This window comes from Caretta caretta, chromosome 5 (genome assembly GCF_965140235.1).
Source record: "Caretta caretta isolate rCarCar2 chromosome 5, rCarCar1.hap1, whole genome shotgun sequence".
NCBI classification, from domain to species: Eukaryota; Metazoa; Chordata; order Testudines; family Cheloniidae; genus Caretta; species Caretta caretta.
The window spans coordinates 28,101,655-28,122,581 of NC_134210.1; the positions used below are offsets into that span (position 1 = coordinate 28,101,655).

Genomic DNA, 20,927 nt, shown 5'->3' on the forward strand with positions numbered 1-20,927 from the left:
GGGGCTTGGGACTGGGAGCCAGTGATGATAGTGTATGCAGGAGGCAGGACTGGGTGAGTGGGGAGAAAGAGATCATATGATGTGCCAAGCAGCGGAGAACGGGACTGACTGATCAATGGGATGAGAGTTTTGAGGAATGGAGACTGGGAGTGGCTATGGAAGAACGGGAGGACTGGGAGGGGTGGGGAAGAGACAAGAACATGTTGGAGGGCATGGGGCAGAAGGGGGACATGTTTTGAGGGAATGCGAAGAAGAGTCTGTGCCCACTAGAGCACTCCCCCTACAGATCTTGGAACAGAACCCAAGATTCCAGAGTCTCCCCATCCCCCTGCTGTCAGCAAATATATGGCAAACTGTCTCTCTCATTCCCCTTTAGTACTGGTCCACATAGAGGACAACCTACTAACACCTATTAGTTACTCTGTTAGCTCAAGTGGCAGAGGTATGTGGTGGATCTAAAGGTCTCAACCCCACCAATGACCCATGGGGGAGGGGGGGGGTCAATATTATGCCATATAATTAAATTTCTTTTTCCCCCCCTTTCCCATTTGTTTTTTAAAAACATAGGAAATTAAATACAAAAACTATGTTAAAAGAACATTGTTTGCCAAGTCAAGCACTCAGAGCTTAGGAAATAGGACAATTAAGATTACCTGTTCAACCTTAATTCAGTCCCCTTGTGTGCATACTCAATCTTTAGTTACATGATCAAATACTACTTTTTTCACAGGACCCCTGGTACACTCAGTATACATGAATCAGGGTTGTGTAGTGAAGGAGATCATCTGTAGCACCAGTGCTTCATTTGCTGGTCTCATGGTTAAAGCAGGTAGGAGAACTGGATTTTATTCTTGATAACTTATTCTACTATCTCTGTGTATCAGCACTAATTAGAATGGCAACTGATGCAGAAAAAAATTCATGCCATTAATCTAGACCTAGACAACTACTTTTTACAATGAGTGAACACCACAAAACAGCCATACCACTTTAAATGTTCTAATGACACCTATTTGCCACTATTTTCCTCATTTTCAACTGCAGTGCTACGAATTTAATATTAACCTATGAACTTTATTTTTCTCAGGGAAAGACCAGAAGAAAAAACACTAGTGTAGGTAAAGAATGAGGACATTTTCCTGAGATCTAGTAAGTAATAATGTCGGATCATATTAAAGAAGTTCTATATTAAAATCACAAATGAATTTGATTCCCCATAGTTTAAATTCCAGGGTTTTACTAATTAAGAGGTCTCTTGGTTTTTGGTACTGCTTCTCTCCCTCTCTGTGTGAAACTTGGAAGCTGCTAATTGTGTTAGTACATTCTAAGACAGAGTCTGTTCTCAGAGCAATACACTGTAACAACAGAAAGAGCACACAGAGACTCCCCGCCCTTTTGTTGTATTTATCTCGCTTTGTTAACAATTGTGATTAAAATAGAGATTGAGGATGTATGTGGATGGATGCTTGGTGTGGATAATAAATGAATGATCAGGGAGGTGCCAGCCTAAGAATCCAGTGTCCATTGGCGAAGAAGGCATCAAGTGGAAACAACCAGAGGACCCCCCAGAAGGCAGACTGGAATCCACCCAACAGCCTCAAGGATGGGAGAACCGAAGAACAAGATAACATCTGGCAGCACGGAGCCATCAGGAATGTGCCATCTGCTGATTGATTCAGCAACAGCATGATGAAGCAATTCCCATAGACTGGCATAGGAATAAATTCCTATAAAAATGGACTCTAGAAAGTGAGAACTTTGGGGGTCTGATTCTTCAAACCAACTTCCAGGAGCATCGGATGTGCATCTGACAAGGCCCTGCTCTCTCCTCGTGTCCAGGCCACCTGGCCAGCGGCTTGGCATGCGCAACTCTAAGGCTGGTAACTATGATAACAACCTTGCAGAACGTGCGTGTGTGTGTGTGTGTGTGCACGTGTGTGTGAATAAATATGAAATTGAATGGAATATTATAGCTATAACTAACTGCTTAGTATGATTCTTTCTGTATTCACAATAAATGTGGCATTTTGCCTTTTCCCCTTTAAGACCCTGCTGGTTTTTATTTTATTGGTATAACAACAAAACAGGTGAGAGCTTATATGATGATTTGGGGCATGACCTGAAAAATGCTCAGTAATCATAACTTAAAGGGAAGTTGCGGGCACTAAGCATCTCTCGAATTACATTTGACTAAACAAGGACCATATCCTATCATAAGATCAAGATTTTCAAAACTGTGCACTTCAATTTAGAACATATGAGAAAGTCAAATATGTCCTATTTCATGCTGCTGCTGCTGCTTGAGAAAGCAATGAGCAACAGAGACAGGCAGCAGATGCCTGCCTCCTGTGCAGCAGCCAGGAGGCTCCAGAGAAGAAACAGCTATGGTAATCTCTCCCCTTTCTCTCACATCAACCAGTATGCTGGTGGAAGGATGTGTGTGTTGAAGGGAGAGGGGGGAGATGGACCAAGAAACAGAGCTAGAAAACTCCTTCTCCCTGCCAGAAGCAATCTCAAATCTGAGACAACAGTAGTCAAAGACTAACACAAAAGAGAAAACTCTGGAAACCGAGTCCAGGGACCGTGACCTGATAAAAAGGGGGCGTGTGCTGGGACTTCAGCAGCTGGTGGTTTCTCTCTAGCAAAGGCAAGACTGTCAATGTCATGAGACAAGCATTTTATGTAATGGCCTAATCGTTGCTTCAGTATGCCTGATATCACACTCATATAAAGGAGACATTGACTTTCTCTAAAAATGGGTCCCACGGATGAAATTCTGGACCCAATGAAGTCAGTGACAAAACTCCTATTGACTTCAGTGGGGCAAGAATTTCACCTAGTGTCTCCCTGTGCTGGACTTAATCCAGGTCTAATCCAGAGGTAGTGCTCTCAGTTTAAAATCTCAGTAAGTGAAACTCTGAGAAACTCAAGAAAATAAAACACTGTTTGTTCTCCTTGCATGAGCCTAGGGAGATCAGCCTGAATCATTATTATTTCAGCTTAAGTAATATTAGTATTTATTAAAAAACAAAAACAAAACAAAAACCTACCAAAAAAGTTAAAAGGGAAAAAACACCAAGGTAAATAAGAAAATAGTTGGTCCTGTGCCTGATCTACCTGGCAGAGAGGAAATGAAGACAGTTATGTGTGCTGGGCCTTTTAGAACAGCAACTAGGAAGTTCAGATCCCTAGTTGATTAATTATTCCTTAACACAGTTACACTTCTTCCAAAGGACTTGCAGATCATTAGGCATTGAATGTTACCTATCATTAGCAGAAAACTGAAGAAGTAATTTTCATGAGAAAAAAAAATTAATTTGCAGATATGCTTGTGAAATAATAAGTTAGCATGGATGTCTCTTACCTGCTTGGCGTTAGCCGAGAATCCAGGCTCCCAGACTTCATGGTAATAGCGTCAGTAAACAGCACATCCTTTGCTGGAGATGCTAAGGCTTCTGAATGCGACAGTGAAGGATGCATCCTTTGCTGCTGTAAGCGTTTCAATGTAGCGTAGCCGAAGGCATCTCGAGAACTTGTATAACTAAAGTTGTAGTCAGCAAGACTCTTTATGGTAGCAAGAGAAGGAGCTTTAAGGGACTGTGCTCTTCGAGGAAGTGTATGAGAAGACCCCGGCGGCACCAGGGATACAGAAATTGATTTTGAAAGAGGCAGGTGGTTAGATTGCGGAGTTGAACAGTGGCTTGTCTTAACTGTTTTTGTACTTACCACAGTACTCAAACTTCCACAGTCAGTGTCTACATTTGTAGTGTCCACACCCATCGTCTCCCTTGACGGACTTGAGCTCATTGAGCTTATGCCACTTGTTGTGGTATCCGTATTAAAACTTAAGCTACGACTCTTGAAATGTGTTTGTGTAGAACCATCTCCTATTAGTCTCTCTCTGCTTGTGTGTTCCCTGTGATTTTCATTTCCAAGACCTTTTGGCAGCTTTAGATCATTTTCTCCAATACTTGGGGTACTACCTGTATCTTCCATGTGCTTGCTCCCAACAAATGAAGTTTCTAAGCGTAAAGTATGGATTTTAGGAACTTTGAACCCAGGAGTGAATACATCCCCAGGAGTAAAGTCTATACTACTGGAAGGCTCTGTTACTGTACGATTTCGCCTCAAGCCTGACTTACTGTCTGATGATGACAGTTTGCCTCCTTTAGGATCGCTGCTACTTCTATGTTTTTTATTAGGCAGAGTAAGTGAATTTAGGATGCGATTCTTCACAAGTCTGCTGGAAGCAAAAAAGGGAAAAGGACTACGATCCTTATCCTTTAAGGGTCCAGGTTTGTCAGAAAATGTTTGTTCTGCATCCTCACTGATATCTAGGAAAAATGTGCTAGTGGAAGTACTGCCAAACCGGTCATCCTCCATGATAAACATACCTGAAATTAAATAAGGATTCTTATTGCGGAATGCTGGTATTTCCAGAAAGTGTAGCAACTAAACTGTAAAAAACCTACTGAAAAATTATTGGAACTTGATACACAGCAAGATCAGGTAAATACATTTAATAATTCTAAAACAAAAAGAAGTACACATGTACGTTATGATGCACAAATCACATTTTAAATGAGCATTTGTTTCCTGCTTAGAAAACAATCCCCTTCCCTTGCCCTTTCTTAGTTTTGTGCTTTGGAAAAGATGGCTGTTAATTCCACCTAGAGCCAACGCTAAGAAATTTCCATGAAAACAAACTGTAGTTACATTCTTTGTTAATAGAAGCTGCATGAAACCTAAAATCTGAATTACACAGCTTGATTTCACCTTTACTATTCATTCGAATTTTGTTCATTTCCTCATATGACATTTTTAAAATGTGGATGCCTAAATGGTTTGTACAAATATGAGTTTTGAGCATAAGCTAGATAGCCACCTGCACCAGAAATTTTAGTCTTCATAAAAGGGGAACAAAAACCAAAAAACCAACCAGCTATTTCAAGGGTTTTGAAAGGTATTTTCTCTGCACGTATGCATCTGCTAACACTTTGAGAATTACATTTTTGTGATCTCCCAACCTACACTGTTTGTTTATTCCTGATGACCATAATTATTGAATCTTATGATCTACAGAACAATTGCTTAAAAAGAGCTGCCTGTCACAAATTTTCTAGGATATCCTTTTGCCTGTCAATATGTACAATTTCTTTAAAAAAAAAGTAAGGCAAGTAACCTGACAACTGAAGGCGTCACATCTAAAGGATTTAGGCATACAAGTCTCACTGAAATGCAATGGGACTTGTGTTACTAAATTCCTCACAGGCTATTGAAAATAATCATTTCCTTTGGTGTTTACAATGACAATAGCAGTAAGTATTACTATGCTTTTGTTTCAATTTCTGCAACATGCAGTACTTGCATATACTAGTTTCTGTGCCCATCAGAAAAGGAAACCATCTTTTCAAATCCTGGTTTGTCAGGTTACTTATCTTTTACAAAATCCTTTATATGTTAAAGATTTCTTTAAAAAGAAAAGGAGTACTTGTGGCACCTTAGAGACTAACAAATCTATTTGAGCATAAGCTTTCGTGAGCTACAGCTCACTTCATCGGATGCATTTCATCATTTCAAAGACATAGCTACATTATTGTATTTAATACTTAACCTCAGACTAACCTTCAATCAGCAATGCTGCATTCTTTAGAGCTATTTAAAGATGTCTAAATAAAGTATGTTTAGCAGCAGATTTAAATTCCCAATATTGGTCACAAAATGAATGTATTATTATTATTAAGCCTAGAAAGTTTACACCAAGGTTATAGGTATAATAATACTGTACATACAAAAACATTTTCTAGACGTTGTTTTGAAAACTTACAAGGAAATATTTACCACTGTATCATTAATTCTAGTTATGCTTACTTGATGGTGCAGATTCACTTTCACTGTTATGCCTAGAACTGGTGGACCCCGAGTTCAAGCTAAGAGTGCTGGGTATAGAAGAGAGTTCATTGCAGAGTTGCTCCATGTCATCGGGGACTACTGGCCACAGCTGTCTACGACTGTGCCTCACTGCATCCCAATTGTGCTGCTTCAGAATGTCACAACCTTGTTTAGTTTTGGCTATTAAACCAAGCACGTAGACACAGGTTCTGTATTTAATAAAAACAGTAACAATAATGTGATTTAATCAATAGATCTGAGTTACTCAAACATACATTTGATTTTTAAGAGGAAACAAAGTTGCAAGATAATCCAATATAGATAGACCTTGCAAACCAGTTGAGTAGCTTTTTTTGTTCTATCTAATGGAAAAACAAATCAGAGCAAGTGTCGTACAGGTAACAACTACACATTAAATTTATAAAATGGAGAAAAAAAACCTTGTGTAGTACAATGTTAATATTCCACAGTTTTAAAAAGTTAATCAGGAAAGGCTAAAGTTAAGGTTCTTACAGCAATGTTAACCAATTCATACTTCCTGTTTGTTTTACGGTACAGAACTAAACAAAAGGTAAGAAACTGCCCATGTAACAAGAAATACAGTAATAGAAAATTATAGGCTGAACCGGTAGCCTAACACTTTACATTATAAGACCGCTTTTTCAGTTGTTTATAACTATGACAAACTAACTGTTAGGGCTGAAATTTTCTGTGTTGAGTATCTGCCTCAGACTGCTGCTCGTTGTGGGTTGTTTTCTGTTTTTGTTTTTTTGGTGGGTGTGTGGTTTCTTTTCCTGAAGTTTCAGATAATATTCCAAAAACAAGTTTAGGGGAAAATGTCATTTGCCAATGTTAAAAAATGACCATTTTAAGCAGAAGCTATAGCATGTCCATGCTTTGGCACAGGAACATGAAATTATGCAAAGAGATGTACTGATGTTAGGGATATGCCTTTTGCTGTCCTTGTGAAAATTCAGCCAAATGTGGCCAAGTTATAAGCCTTCTAAAATTCTCAGTTCACCCAATCTCTATAGAGATTTATTATGGCTGCAGCGGACTGAGCAGAACTGCAACTGTTCTTCCTGCCAGATGGGGGCTAATCTGGTGCCACACACAGGAATTGAGAGAAGGGAGACATCTCTCCTGTCCTCTCAATGCTCCTCATGCTGGCAGCTAGGTAACATAGAGAAACAGAAGCAGTGGTTCTGATTCAAATGCAGAAAGGTGAGGAATGGAATGGGGTGGAAGGGAAGAGAGAGAAAATACGAGTAGAGGAGGAGACAAGGTTGCAGAAACCAGACTGGGTGGGTGGAGCAGAGGGGAACAAGGGAACAAAACAGTCTAAAACCACTAGCATGCACTCTGCTGCCACAAAATTGCTATGGGATCCATTTAACTCAACATATTAACTGTGTTTTTCTCATTTTCTATTACATTCAAAGAGTCTATGGGGTAATGTGATAATAGGCTTTTGGAGACCAAATACATTTTATCGGTTTCCTCCTAAAATCTTGTACAAATATTACTGAATAAAAATCAAAAAGAATAGTGGTATAGATTTAAGAACTTCTAAAAATTTTACTTGCTTCTTTAAAAATAAATAAATTAATGCCTTCCATGATGGCCTTTTCCTAACCTAGTTTCCATGACACTTCCTGCAAATAAACTTTTGACCTATTTAGAGGACCTGGAAAATTTCTCAAACTTTGTCAATGTTTAATAAAGGACATCCAGTGTAAGCAAAAGTAGAAATCTTTATACATCTTAGGCTTGTCAGGAAATACTATTTTCAGACTTTAATTTTAAAATTAGATATACATACCCCCTAATGGACAGAACTTCACAGTGCTGGGCAAGTGCCATTATGTCAGGAATCACATTCTCTTCTTGAAGCAAGTTAAGGCCCCAATTTGATGATCCGATATTTCCCTAGAATGAAGTTGTTATTTGCCATCAAATATAATTAACTGCTGATGTCATTTGTAGTGGTGCCCACAAAACTCTTGGCATGCTAATAAGGTGAAATGCCACCTGGCCACAATTTTAGTATAACTTCAAACCTTTAACTTTTAAGATCAGATAGCCAATCCTTCTGGTATTTTTCATCTGTGAGCAATGAAGGACTCAGGGCACCATATGTCACCTTGGGCTCTGGGATAACAGAACAAGGATAATCCTACATTTCCGCTCATCATACAGGCACTTTACTTGTTCCCATCAATAGTCAACTTGGACTGGGGCATAGAGAAAAAAACATTGGTGAGGGAGGGAAGACAGACCCATGATATATGATGAAACTAATGTCCAGTTTTGTTCCTGCTCCACCCCAAAAGGATTTCAGACTTCCCTTCTATCTCCCCCCAGTGGGCCAATTGAACCAGGTAGGTTCAAACCCACCAGTCGATGTCTCCCCTCAAATGTTTTGGGAAAATGATGGTGACACTAAGCAGGTCACAGCAAGTCATATCCCCTGAAGATTAGCCACACATATTACCATACATGCTACATTATGGCAGTCCATTCTTTTGCTTTGTAAAAAAGTGAAGAGTAATAATGATTTTTTAAAAAGAACAGGAGTACTTCTGGCACCTTAGAGACTAACAAATTTATTTGAGCACAAGCTTTTGTGGGCTACAGCCCACTTCATCGGATGCATAGAATGGAACATATAGTAAGAAGATATGCATATATACACGTACAGAGAATGTGAAAAAGTGGAGTAAGAAGCTAATTAATTAAGATGAGCTATTATCAGTAGGAGAAAAAGAAAACCTTTTGTAGTGATAATCAAGATGGCCCATTTAGACAGTTGACAAGAAGGTGTGAGGATACTTAACATGAGGAAATAGATTCAATATGTGTAAACCCAGCCACTCCCAGTCTCTATTCAAACCCAAGTTAATGGTATCTAGTTTGCATATTAATTCAAGCTCAGCAGTTTCTCCTTGGAGCCTGTTTTTGAAGCTTTTCTGTTGCAAAATTGCCACCCTTAAATCTTTTACTGAGTGGCCAGAGAGGCTGAAGTGTTCTTCTACCGGTTTTTGAATGTTATGATTCCTGATGTCAGATTTGTGTCCATTTATTCTTTTCTGTAGAGACTGTCCAGTTTGGCCAATGTACACAGCATTGCTGGCACATGATTGCATATATCACACTGGTAGATGTGCAGGTGAACAGCCCCTGATTGCGTGGCTAATGTGATTAGGCTCTATGATGGTGTCACTTGAATAAATATGGCAAAGAGTCCTGTGGCACCTTATAAACTAACAGACGTATTGGAGCATAAACTTTCGTGGGTGAATACCCACTTTGTGGGATGCATCAGTTGCATCCAACAAAGTGGGTATTCACCCACGAAAGCTTATGCTCCAATACGTCTGTTAGTCTATAAGGTGCCCCAGGACTCTTTGCTGCTTTTACAGATCCAGACTAACACTTTTACCCATCTGATACTTGAATAAACATGTGGACAGAGTTGGCATTGGGCTTTGTTGCAAGGATAGGTTCCTGGATTAGTGTTTTTGCTGTGTGGTTACTGGAGAGTATTTGCTTCAGGTTGAGGGGCTGTCTGTAAGCGAGGACTTGTCTGTCTCCCAAGATTTGTGAGAGTGAGGGATCATTTTTCAGGATAGGTTGTAAATTTTTGATGATGCGCTGGAGAGGTTTTAGTTGGGGGCTGAAGGTGACAGCTAGTGGCGTTCTGTTATTTTCTTTATTGGGCCTGTCCTGTAGTAGGTAACTTCTGTGTACTCTTCTGGCTCTGTTAATCTGTTTTTTCACTTCAGTAGGTTTCCGGTATAGGGTGGTGGTTATGTGACCATCGTTTATTAGCACAGTAGTGTCCAGGAAATGGACCACTTGTGTGGTTTGGTCTAGGCTGAGGTTGATGGTAGATGGAAATTGTTGAAATCATGGTGGAATTCCTCAAGGGCTTCTTTTCCATGGGTCCAGATGAAGAAGATGTCATCAATGTAGTGCAAATAGAGTAGGGGCATTAGGGGACGAGAGCTAAGGAAGCGTTGTTCTAAGTCAGCCATAAAAATGTTGGCATACTGTGGGGCCATGCGGGTACCATAGCAGTGCCGCTGACTTGAAGATATATATTGTCCCCAAATGTGAAACAGTTGTGGGTGAGGACAAAGTCACAAAGGTCAGCCACCAGGTTTGCCCTGACATTATCGGTGATACTGTTCCTGATAGCTTGTAGTCCATCTTTGTGTGAACAGTTCTACGCAAAAGAATAAATGGACACAAATCTGACATCAGGAATCATAACATTCAAAAACCGGTAGGAGAACACTTCAACCTCTCTGGCCACTCAGTAAAAGATTTAAGGGTGGCAATTTTGCAACAGAAAAGCTTCAAAAACAGGCTCCAAGGAGAAACTGCTGAGCTTGAATTAATATGCAAACTAGATACCATTAACTTGGGTTTGAAGAGAGACTGGGAGTGGCTGGGTCATTACACATATTGAATCTATTTCCTCATGTTAAGTATCCTCACACCTTCTTGTCAACTGTCTAAATGGGCCATCTTGATTATCACTACAAAAGGTTTTCTTTTTCCTCTTGCTGATAACAGCTCATCTTAACTAATTAGCCTCTTACAGAGAACATGAAAAATTGGAGTGTGTGTGTGTATCTATCTATCTATATATCTTTTTACTATATGTTCCATTCTATGCACGAAAGCTTATGCTTAAATAAATTTGTTAGTCTCTAAGGTGCCACAAGTATTCCTGTTCTTTTTGCGGATGCAGACTAATACGGCTGCTACTCTGAAACCAAAGATTTTTTAAAGAGCCACATGCAATGCATAGTATTCCATCAGCAAGACCAGCTAGGATACCAGAAGAGTAAGTCTTGTGAACGACTTTTACTTAAAACTAATTCCTTAATTATTTCAGTATGTGAAAAATTACAGCAGAAATAAGAGGAAAGAAAAGCAATAGACAGATATTTCTATTACTAACCAAGGCCCAAAGGGCTGCTTTCAGATGTTTAATTCCTTCCCACTTATCCAACATCGGGGAACGAACAGTGTAACTTAAATCTGGGACAACACTCTAGAGGACGAGAACAAAACAAACTCAGTTCAAAGTGACTAAATATTGAAAGTTTTAATACATCAGGTTCTCCTGAAGCTTTTAACAAATGTTTACATACACACACTTTAAATTGGACAGTTCCAGCATATAAAAACTTTGACTGATTAACACCAAAAATGCCGAAGGAAAATTATAAACTTAACACTACCTCATCTGCCAAAGAAGAGCAAATGATTCTGTAGTCAGTGCATACAACATGTTAATACTTACTTTTACACCATTGGAAAGCCTTCTCATTGCAGTTTTACAATTCAAAGGGTAAAGAGATTCCTAGTATATTCTTTTTCCTTTCCCTCATATCCAAATGATTTACAAATCAGAGATTAATAGCATGATTATCTTTATTTAGGGATGGCATTATGTAATCTCCCCAGCAGAGCTCAATCCAACATACTTCAAACCTAATCACAATCCCCCTGTTGTCTGGGTATTCCAAAAGGAGGACAGGAGACACTTGATATGGATTTTAACCAGGCTACAACTTTATTATATAGATGTATGGGATTACCCGGCAGATAAAGTGTACAGTGTAGGCAAACCCATGTTTATTCAAATTGTTACCCGGGGCTTCCACCAGCCACCCTTTATTTTCCAACCAAGTTCCCCCAGCCAACCCATGGCTTGGACCTTACCATCCACCCCACTTGTAGAGGGTTAAGGTTGGCTATAAGAACGGGGGGCAAGAGGATTTGGCTCCCTGCCATACCAATCATAGGAGTCTCCAAGCCCCCTCCCCCATTCCGTTCCTTTATCCAGCACGTCCTTTTTAGTCCTTTACCAGGTCATTTATCTGGTAAGTGGATGCCTTCCCTAGGGAGTACCTGCATAGGACAGCCGCCCCACACTTACAAAATGAGTTGCGACATAAGGCCTACCACCTTTTCTTCTTACCAGGAAAGGTCCTCCCTGACACCTGTTGGTGGAGTGAGGATTTTTTGCCTTCCCCACAAGGCCAATCTGGTGGTGCAGGAAAAATTACTTCCCAGCCTTCCTTAAAAAGGAGCAACCAGCACAATGCCCACAACAGGTCCTAGACCAACCTGATATTTGCCACCTCTTGGGGAGGGACGGAGGGTGCTGCCTTGCCTGCTGTGTGGAAAAAGGGGCTTACAATGCCCAGGTCTTGCACCTTTATAGCCTTCCGACCTCACATTCCCAGGGGGTGAGTCAGCGCCGCAAAGCTGACCACTGTTCACTTTTTGCAGCAGTTTCTGACCTCATTTCCCTCCCTCCCCGCAGCCATAAAACACAACTGCCTTCCCTCGCCAAGCTGAGACACCATTCCCCCTGCTTTTGGTGCGGTCACTATCTGAGTTTCGGGCCTCTTTTGTACAAAGACTGTCAACAATTTCACATTCTGTCCAATTGTGCGATGGTTTTAATTACATGAACAGACAGAGGCTCACCAGCAGCTTGAGTGAAAGCATCAAATATAATTGTTAGTGAATTATGCAAGTTTAATTCAGGTCTCAAAAGGGGACGGATTCATTGAATTAACTCAATGCATTATTTGACCCTCCACTTGAAGTTATTTTATTTAAACAATTCTATAAAACTCACTCTATAAGATAAGTTTACAAGTTAATTTTTAAAAATGAAAAAAAGACTTATTTATTTCTCTCTCCATTTTCATGGACCTAAAATACACATTTGTTTTAACAAAAATTCTCAATCCATATTTTCTATATGCATAAAGCAAAAGCATAGCTTTACTAATCATTGCTTATAGTGTTCATCCAGCTAAAATATACTCTCCAGAAAGCATTTCTTATTGGTGATGTGTTTGCCTTTCCTATTTCGGTCCTGACCATTCAGAATGATCAGTTGTAAGAAGCAGATTGAAAGATATTTCTCTGATGTTTTCAACAACAGGGAAGAATTTCACATGATGACAGAATGCAGGTAAAGATTGTCCTTGCAAGATATAACTTCTTTGAAATTTGGAAAGTCCATAGTTTTATGAATCTTCATTTAATGACTGTTCAAATGATGATCAAAACAGAGGTTATCCAAGTCAGTTATTCCAGAAGGGTTACATTACACTTGAAAAGTTGTTTTTACTTTCAGTTAGGGCTGCCAAGTAATTAAAAAAATTAACAGCGATTATACATACTGTTAAACAATAGAATATCATTTATTTAAATATTTTTGGATGTTTTCTACATTTTCAAATATATTGATTTCAATTACAACACAGAATACAAAGTGTACAGTGCTCACTCTATATTATTATTTTTGATTACGAATATTTGCACTGAAAAATTGATAAACAAAAGAAATAGTATTTTTCAATTCACAGGGGTAACCGCTGCAACCCCTGGAGTGGTGCCTCTATATCGCGCTAAACGGGGAGCTGCGAGTTCCCCCCCACCCTCGGTTCCTTCTTGCAGGACAACTCTGACAGAGGGGAAGGAGGGCGGGATGTGGAATAGACATGATCAACACATCTCGAAGAACACCAGTTACGGAAAAGGTAACTGTCTTTTCTTCTTCGAGTGCTTGCTCATGTGTATTCCACAGTAGGTGATTCCAAGCTATATCTGTTGGAGGTGGGTAGGAGTTCACGAGTTCCTGGGACACAGTACTGCTCTGCCGAACCCAGCATCATCCCTAGTTTGGGAGACGATCGTATAGTGTGCAGTGAACGTGTGAACTGAAGACCAGGTGGCAGCCCTACAGATGTCCTGGGTAAGGACATGGGCTACATAGGCAGCCGACAAGGCCTGAGCCCTCATTGAGTGCGCCCTGACGATCGGTGGTGACGGAACCCCTGCCAGATCATAGCACGTGCGTATGCATGAGGTGATCCAGCGACAAAGGCGCTGGGTGGAAATAGGCTGCCCCTTCATACGCTCAGCCAAGGTAACGAAGAGTTGTGAGGATTTACGGAACAGTTTAGTACGAACCAGGTAGAAGACCAGTGCCCTGCATACGTTGAGCGTGTGGAGGCGGCATTCCTCATTGGAGGAATGGGGCTTGGGACAGAGCATGGGAAGGAAGATGTCCTGTTCCATATGGAAGGCGGAGACCACCTTTGGGAGGAATGCAGGGGATGGGCAAAGTTGGACCTTATCCTTGTGGAAGACCATATATGGAGGTTCTGAGATCAAGGCCCTGAGCTCCGAGACACGTCGGGCCGACGAGACTGCTACAAGGAAAGCTATCTTCCAGGAGAGGTGAGACCAGGAACATGTGGCCAAGGGTTCAAAGGGAGGCCCGGTGAGGCGGGACACCACCAGGTTTAGGTCCCACTGCGGTACAGGGGATCTAGCATACGGGAATGAACGGTCAAGGCCTCTCAGGAAGCGGGAGGTCATAGTATGGGAGAAGACCGAGTGCCCTTGCACTGGTGGGTGGAAGGCCGATATGGCCGCCAAGTGTACTCTGACAGAGGCGGTTGCCACTCAAGGATACACTGGAGTGGTGTGGACAATGAGGGAAGTCCCCGCTCCCCCGGAAAATCTGGACCACTTCGCCAGGTACGTCCGGCATGTGGACAACTTCCTACTTTCTGGGAGGACCCGCCTGACTTCCTCAGAACACCTCCTTGTCTAGCCACTGAGCTGCCATGCTGTCAGACGGAAAGCAGCCAGATTGGGATGAAGGAGGTGGCTCCCCCGTTCTGGGAGAGGAGGTCTGGGCGAAGTGGCAACCTCCTTGGAGGGGCCGCCAACAGGTCCAGTAAGGTCCCATACCAATGTTGACGGGGCCAGTCTGGGGCGATGAGGATGTGCCTTGTCTGTTTTCACTTTTTCTAGAACTTTGCCTATAAGGGGAAAATGGTGGAAAAGCATAGAAAAGCTGGTCCAACCACTGCAGGAGGAAGGCATCTGAGATCGAGTCCCTTCCCAACCTCCGCCTTGGAACAAACCCGGGGGCAACGCCGGTTCTGGCGGGGCGCGAACAGATCCATGTGGAGAATTCCCCACTCCTGAAAGAGCCGGTGAGTGACCTCCGTGGGGAGCGACCACTCGTAATGGGGGGAAAAAGCCCTGCTGAGGCGATCGGCCTGTGTATTGCGGGTGCCTGGTAGGTGGAAAGCCCTCAGGGAGATGTTGTGGGCTATACAGAACTCCCACAGGCTCAGGGCTTCCCGGCAGAGGGCCGAGGACTGTGCCCCACCTTGCCTGTTGATGTAGAACATTGCGGTGGTGCTGTCCGTAAGGACTCTGACCACCTTGCCATGAAACTGTGTGACGAATGGAGGGACGTGTCCAAGGTTGACCACACATCCCTTGGGTTTGCATGCTCCCTATGTGGGCTCCCCGGCCCAAGTCCGACGCATCGGACACCAGGTCTATTGACGGGGCTGTCTCCCGGAAAGGAACCCCTTGGAGCATGTTGCCTGGGGAGGACCACCATTCTAGGGAGGCAATTACTGGGTTGGTACCGTGAGGACCTTGTCCAGGCCGTCCCGTGCCTGGGAGAAGTGGGAGGCTAGCCATAGCTGGAGGGGCCTCATTCGGAGCCTGGCGTGGTGGACCACATACGTGCACGCCACCATGTGTCCCAGAATCTGAAGGCATGCCCTTGCTGTTGTCACCGGAAAAGCCGTGACTGATGCGATGAGACCTTTGAGGATTTCGAACCTGCCCACTGGGAGAGAGGCTGTGGCCCTTAAGGAGTCCAGTAGTGCCCCTATGAATTCTATGTGCTGCACCGGGACCAGCATTGATTTGGTCTCGTTTACCAACAGGCCGAGATTGGAGCATGTAGACAGGAGCAGATCCACACGGGCCCTCATCTGAGACCGTGAGTTTCCCTTGAGAAGCCAATCATCCAGATATGGGAACATCTGGACACCTTCTCATCTAAGGTAGGCTGCCACCACCACCATACACTTTGTGAATACCCTGAGCGCCGTGGATAGGACAAACGGGAGAACTGTGAACTAGTAGTGGTCGGGCCCCACCAGGAACAGGAGGAAGTGCCTGTGCCTTTTGAAAATATGGATGTGGAAATATGCATCCTGAAGGTCCAGGGCAGAGTACCAGTCCCCCGGGTCCAAGGAGGGGATAATAGAAGCCAGGGATACCATGCGGAATTTAGAGCGGACCATAAACCAATTGAGATTCCGCAGATCTAGGATTGGCCTGAGACCCCCTTTCGTCTTTGGGATCAGGAAATAATCGGGAGTAGAAGCCCCTGCCCTGGAATTCTACTGGCACTCTCTCCACCGCCCCCAGGCGTAGTAGTCGTTCCACCTCCTGACCTAGGAGGTGAATGTGCTCTGGGTCCCCTGAGTCCACCAGGGATGGAGGTGGTTGGGCAGGGGTGAACTCAACTGCAACATGTAGCCCTTGGAAATGGTGTTGAGGACCCAGCTGTCTGAGGTTATTTGTGATCATTCGCCACGGAAGGCAGACAATCGGTTGCCGAACACAAACTTTATTAGTAGAGGGGTTTCCATGGCAACTACCCTGGTGCCCCCCTGCAAATAGTCAAAATCGCCTCTGTCCCTGCCTCTTGACCTTAGAGGGCCCAGGCTGTGGAGCAAAGCGGGACTGTCGTTGAGGCCGGCAATTTTGGTCTCTCAGCCTCTTGAAAGGGGACTCATATCTGCTCTGTGCAGGGTGAGCCGACGTCTGCGGTTTGGCCTTGTCCTTAGCTGGAGGGACGCACAGGCCCAAGGTCTGCAGGGTGGTGTGAGAGTCTTTCATCCCGTGCAGCCTGATGTCTGTCTGTTCGGCGAACAGGGCTTTCCCGTTGAATGGCGGGTCCTGCATGAGGGACTGGACCTCCCCCGAAAGCCTGGACAGGAAGAGCCATGACTCCCTGTGCATGGAGATTGCAGAGGCCATCGAGCGAGCTACCGTATCCGCCGCGTCTGACACTGCCTGCAGGGAAGCTTTGGCTGCCGTCGCCCCCTCATCCACCAATGCCTTAAAGTCCTTCCTATCCCACTCTGGGAGGAGTGGCTCGAACTTTGGCAGGGACTCCCATATATTAAAATCATATCAGCTCAGTAAGGCCTGATGGTTGGCACCCAGAGCTGGATGTTAGGATATAGATATTCAGGCCTGTCTGTAAAGGCCTATACTCTAAGAATTTAGGTGTATTCTTATCGCTTGGCTAGTTCTAGAGGTATAAAAGAAAGAAATCACTGTCTGCCGGTGTAAGGGCCTTCTCTTACTGTGACAGTCTGAGGCCCTGTTCTTAGGCTAAGGCCTTTGGCTAAGCAGCAGAGGCAGCCATAAGCTGGGAAGCGAACAGTCACATCCTCACATTCCAAACTAGTCACACTGAAATAAGGTGCTATTGGGCTGTTAGGCATTATCAGGACAGGATTGTATTCCTATCACCTCCAGAGAAAGGGAAGTGCCTAGAAAATGTAAAAGGAAACTTAGTTTGATAGCATCCTGTCTGGCAAGAACTCACTTATCAATAGCTGGGATGTGAAATCCTCACTTCTGTATTGTTTTGTCATTATAGTTCCCACTTTGCTATTGTTTGTCTGTATAATCTCTGTCTGGTTCTGTGATTGTTCCTGTCTGCTGTATAATTAATTTTGCTGGGTGTAAACTAATTAAGGTGGTGGGATATAATTGGTTACATAATCATGTTACAATATGTTAGGATTGGTTAGTTAAATTTCAGGAAAATGATTGGTTAAGGTATAGCTAAGCAGAACTCAAGTTTTACTATATAATCTATAGTCAATGAGGAAGGGTGTGGGTGGGGGTGGGCATGGGCATGTGGGTGAGGAAAATGGGAGCAGGGAATGGGGGTAAGAAAATTGGAATCATGTTTTGCTAAAGGGGGAAATGGGAACAGGGAATGGGAGTAAGAAAGTTGGAATCATGTTTGGCTAAGGGCAGGAATGGGAACAGGGACACAGGTCTAAGGCTCTGTGGTGTCAGAGCTGGGAAGGAGGACACTAAGGAAGGAAACTGGAATCATGCTTGCCGGAAGTTCACCCCAATAAACATCGAATTGTTTGCACCTTTGGACTTCGGGTATTGTTGCTCTCTGTTCATGCGAGAAGGACCAGGGAAGTAAGTGGGTGAAGGAATAAGCCCCCTAACACTGGAAACTCAAAGAGAAGTAAAGTTTTCAACCAAAAGAGTCTAGTCTCCTGGCCTCTTTATTCTTGGGGGTGGGCGAGGGCTGGCTCTGCTGCTCCCAGTGGTTCACAGATTCCACCACCAGAGAGTTAGGTGCCGGGTGAGAGTAGAGGTATTCATGGTTCTTGGCCGGCATGAAATACTTCCTCTCAGCCTTCTTGGAAATCAGGGCCAGAGAGGCAAGAGTTAGCCACAAGGCGTTGGAGATGTTGGCTATTCCTTGGTGAAGGGGTAAAGCCACATGGCCCGGCACCGAGGAGGACAGTACATTAAAGAAGGAATTGGACAGGCCCTCCATCTCCTCGGCCTGCAACTGGAGGCTCGACGCCACCTGCTTTAGCAGGTCTTGATGAGGCCTGAAGTTTTCCTGTGGAGCAGAGGGCGGTGGTGCCGTGATGGTGTTATCTGGTGCAGGAAAGGAGGCCGGCACAGGGCTGTGGGCCTCAGCCGGTGCCGGGGGATCAACCCCCAGGTCGGAGTCCAGGCGCAGAGCCGACGACTCATGACCTGTCAACTTGTCCCTCTGCCTAGATAGCGAGGCCGACGAGGCCTCAGACGCCCCGGCCACCGAGCAGGTTCCAGGCTGGGTGGGCATCGGCGGCCACGGTGCCCATTGACACCATTGTCCCTGCCATGGGGCCCCTTGCCACTGTCCATGCTGCAGGCCCAGTGGCACTATCTGGTCGGGCAGTACGACCCAGCGAGGAGTGGCTGAGTGCTGAGGCCGAAGCCACCACCGACCGAACGGTACCGTAGGAGCAGCGGTGCCTATGATGCTGTCTTCCATGGGACCAAGACCTCAATGTCGAGACAGGTACCTGCCGGAAGTACTGTCCCAAGACTCGCTTCGGCGCCTGGACCTGCGGTGGTGGTGACACGCGGCAGGAGCCCCGTGTGTGATGCCTGACAGAGCGGAAGCCTCAGTCACACAGAGACCAGATATGATAGCTGCGTCGTGAAGAAGAGCGCCTTTGACACCTATCTCGGTGCCTGCGTCTGCTGCTGCGTGGCGTGGAGGGACCCGGGGACTCCTGCCCAGATGGAACCCTGGTTGGCGTCGAGGGTGATGGACACGAGCTGCGAGTGGACCGGTTGCTGCGCACTGAACGAGGCAGAGAGTGGTCTTCAGGGTGAGAGCTGCGACGTTCTGGGGAGGCCTGTCGAGTGCTGAGAGGTGGTTTGCCTAGGGACCAAGGGCCCGCCACTGGCAGCGCCCCAGGCACCAGCAAGCTCAGAATGTCTCATGCGGCCTGTAGAGCCTCTGGCGTTGACGGCATCCTGACTGCGGGAGAGGTGTGTGTCGACGCTGCCAGGCTACTCCGCTCAGCACGAGTCAGAGGTTTCGAGCTCGGGGGGAGGGGGGGAACCGAGGGCTGTCCAACATGGGACCAGCCTCTCACCCTTCATTCTCTCAGCGCTGCTGCGAGGTCGACCTCTTCCTTTATTTCTTGGAAGGGGAACGGTGCCGACTGGTGGAGGGGGCTTCGCTGCGCACCAACGATGCGGCGCCTGGTGCTGAGTCCGCACGGTGTGCCGGAGTTGGAGCGAGTGCCAATTCCATGAGGAGAGCGTGAAGCCTGATGGGTCTCTCCTTCTTAGTTCGCGGCTTGAAAGACCTGCTGATCTTACAGCATTCACTCACGTGAGTTTCGCTAAGCAGCAGAGACACTCAGCATGTGGATCGCTCTTTGGCATGGAACGGTGACAGGAGTTGCACGACTTGAAGCCTGGGACACAGGGCATGCAGTGGGCCACTCTAACAACTGAGAAACTACTTTCTACGAGCTAACAACACTAGCTAAAGGTACCACTAAGATCAACTGGAAAGGCTGCAGCAACGCTGGAGCAAGACGTTCTGACGCACCTTCACTGGCGGCAAGAAGGAACTGAGGGTGGGGGGAGCTCACGGCTCTCCTTATAGCGCGATATAGAGGCACCACTCCAGGGGTCGCAGTGCTGCTCCCCCCCATGGGTACTGCTAAGGGAAAAACCGGCACGGGTGTACATGGCGCGCACGCACACCTACTGTGGAATACACATGAGCAAGCACTCGAAAAAGAATGTAAAACTTTAGAGCCTACAAGACCACTCAGTCTGTTTCTTTCTGGAATGGTGGTTGAAGCATGAAGGGGCATACGAATGTTTAGCATAGCTTGTGACGCTGGCTGCAAAAGACCCATGGGAACATGTTCTCACTTATCAGTGACAATGTAAATAAGAAGTGGGCAGCATTATCTCCCCTAAACATAAACAAACTTGTTTGTCTTAGCAATTGGCTGAACAAGAAGTAGGGCTCTGTGGACTTGTAGGCTCTAAAAATTTTTTTGAGTGCAGTTATGGAGCAAAAAAAAAAAAATCTACAGTTGTAAGTTACACTTTCACAACAAAGAAATTGCACTACAGTACTTGTATGAGGTGAACTGAAAAACACGGTTTCTTTTATCATTTTTCAGTGCAAATATTTGTAATAAAAAATAGAGTGAGCAGTGTACACTTTGTATTCTGTGTTGTAATTGAAATCAATACATTTTAAAATGTAGAAAAACATCGAAAAATATTTAATAAATTTCAATTAGTATTCTATTGTTTAACAATGCGATTACAACCATGATTAATCGTGATTAATTTTTTTTGAGTTAATCGTGTGAGTTATCTGGAATTAATTGACAGCCCTACTTTTAATTTATCTATAGTCAATGTCCTCACCTGAACTTCCAACAAATGACAGCCTGTTTTGTGGTGCACCAGTTGGCCATAAAGGTGAACTGGCAGGTAGACATGTGGCCGCTGTAATCTGGTAGAAAGAGAGATGATCTGTTTAGATGGCAATAATTATGACATTTTAAAAAGCAATCACAATTCAT

At 44.4% G+C, this 20,927-nt stretch overlaps 1 protein-coding gene across 3 annotated transcripts in view; it reads right to left on the reverse strand.

The window, feature by feature from the left end:
• Positions 1-20,927, reverse strand: part of RICTOR (RPTOR independent companion of MTOR complex 2) — a 187,585-nt gene that overhangs the window by 20,223 nt on the left and 146,435 nt on the right. For all 3 annotated transcript variants that reach the window (XM_048849236.2, XM_048849237.2, XM_075128447.1), the window contains 5 exons: positions 20,770-20,857; positions 10,865-10,957; positions 7,715-7,821; positions 5,872-6,101; positions 3,365-4,394 (listed from right to left, as the gene is read on the reverse strand). In XM_048849236.2, coding sequence (XP_048705193.1) covers positions 3,365-4,394; positions 5,872-6,101; positions 7,715-7,821; positions 10,865-10,957; positions 20,770-20,857 — 1,548 coding nt within the window. The remainder of the gene's footprint in view (positions 1-3,364; positions 4,395-5,871; positions 6,102-7,714; positions 7,822-10,864; positions 10,958-20,769; positions 20,858-20,927) is intronic.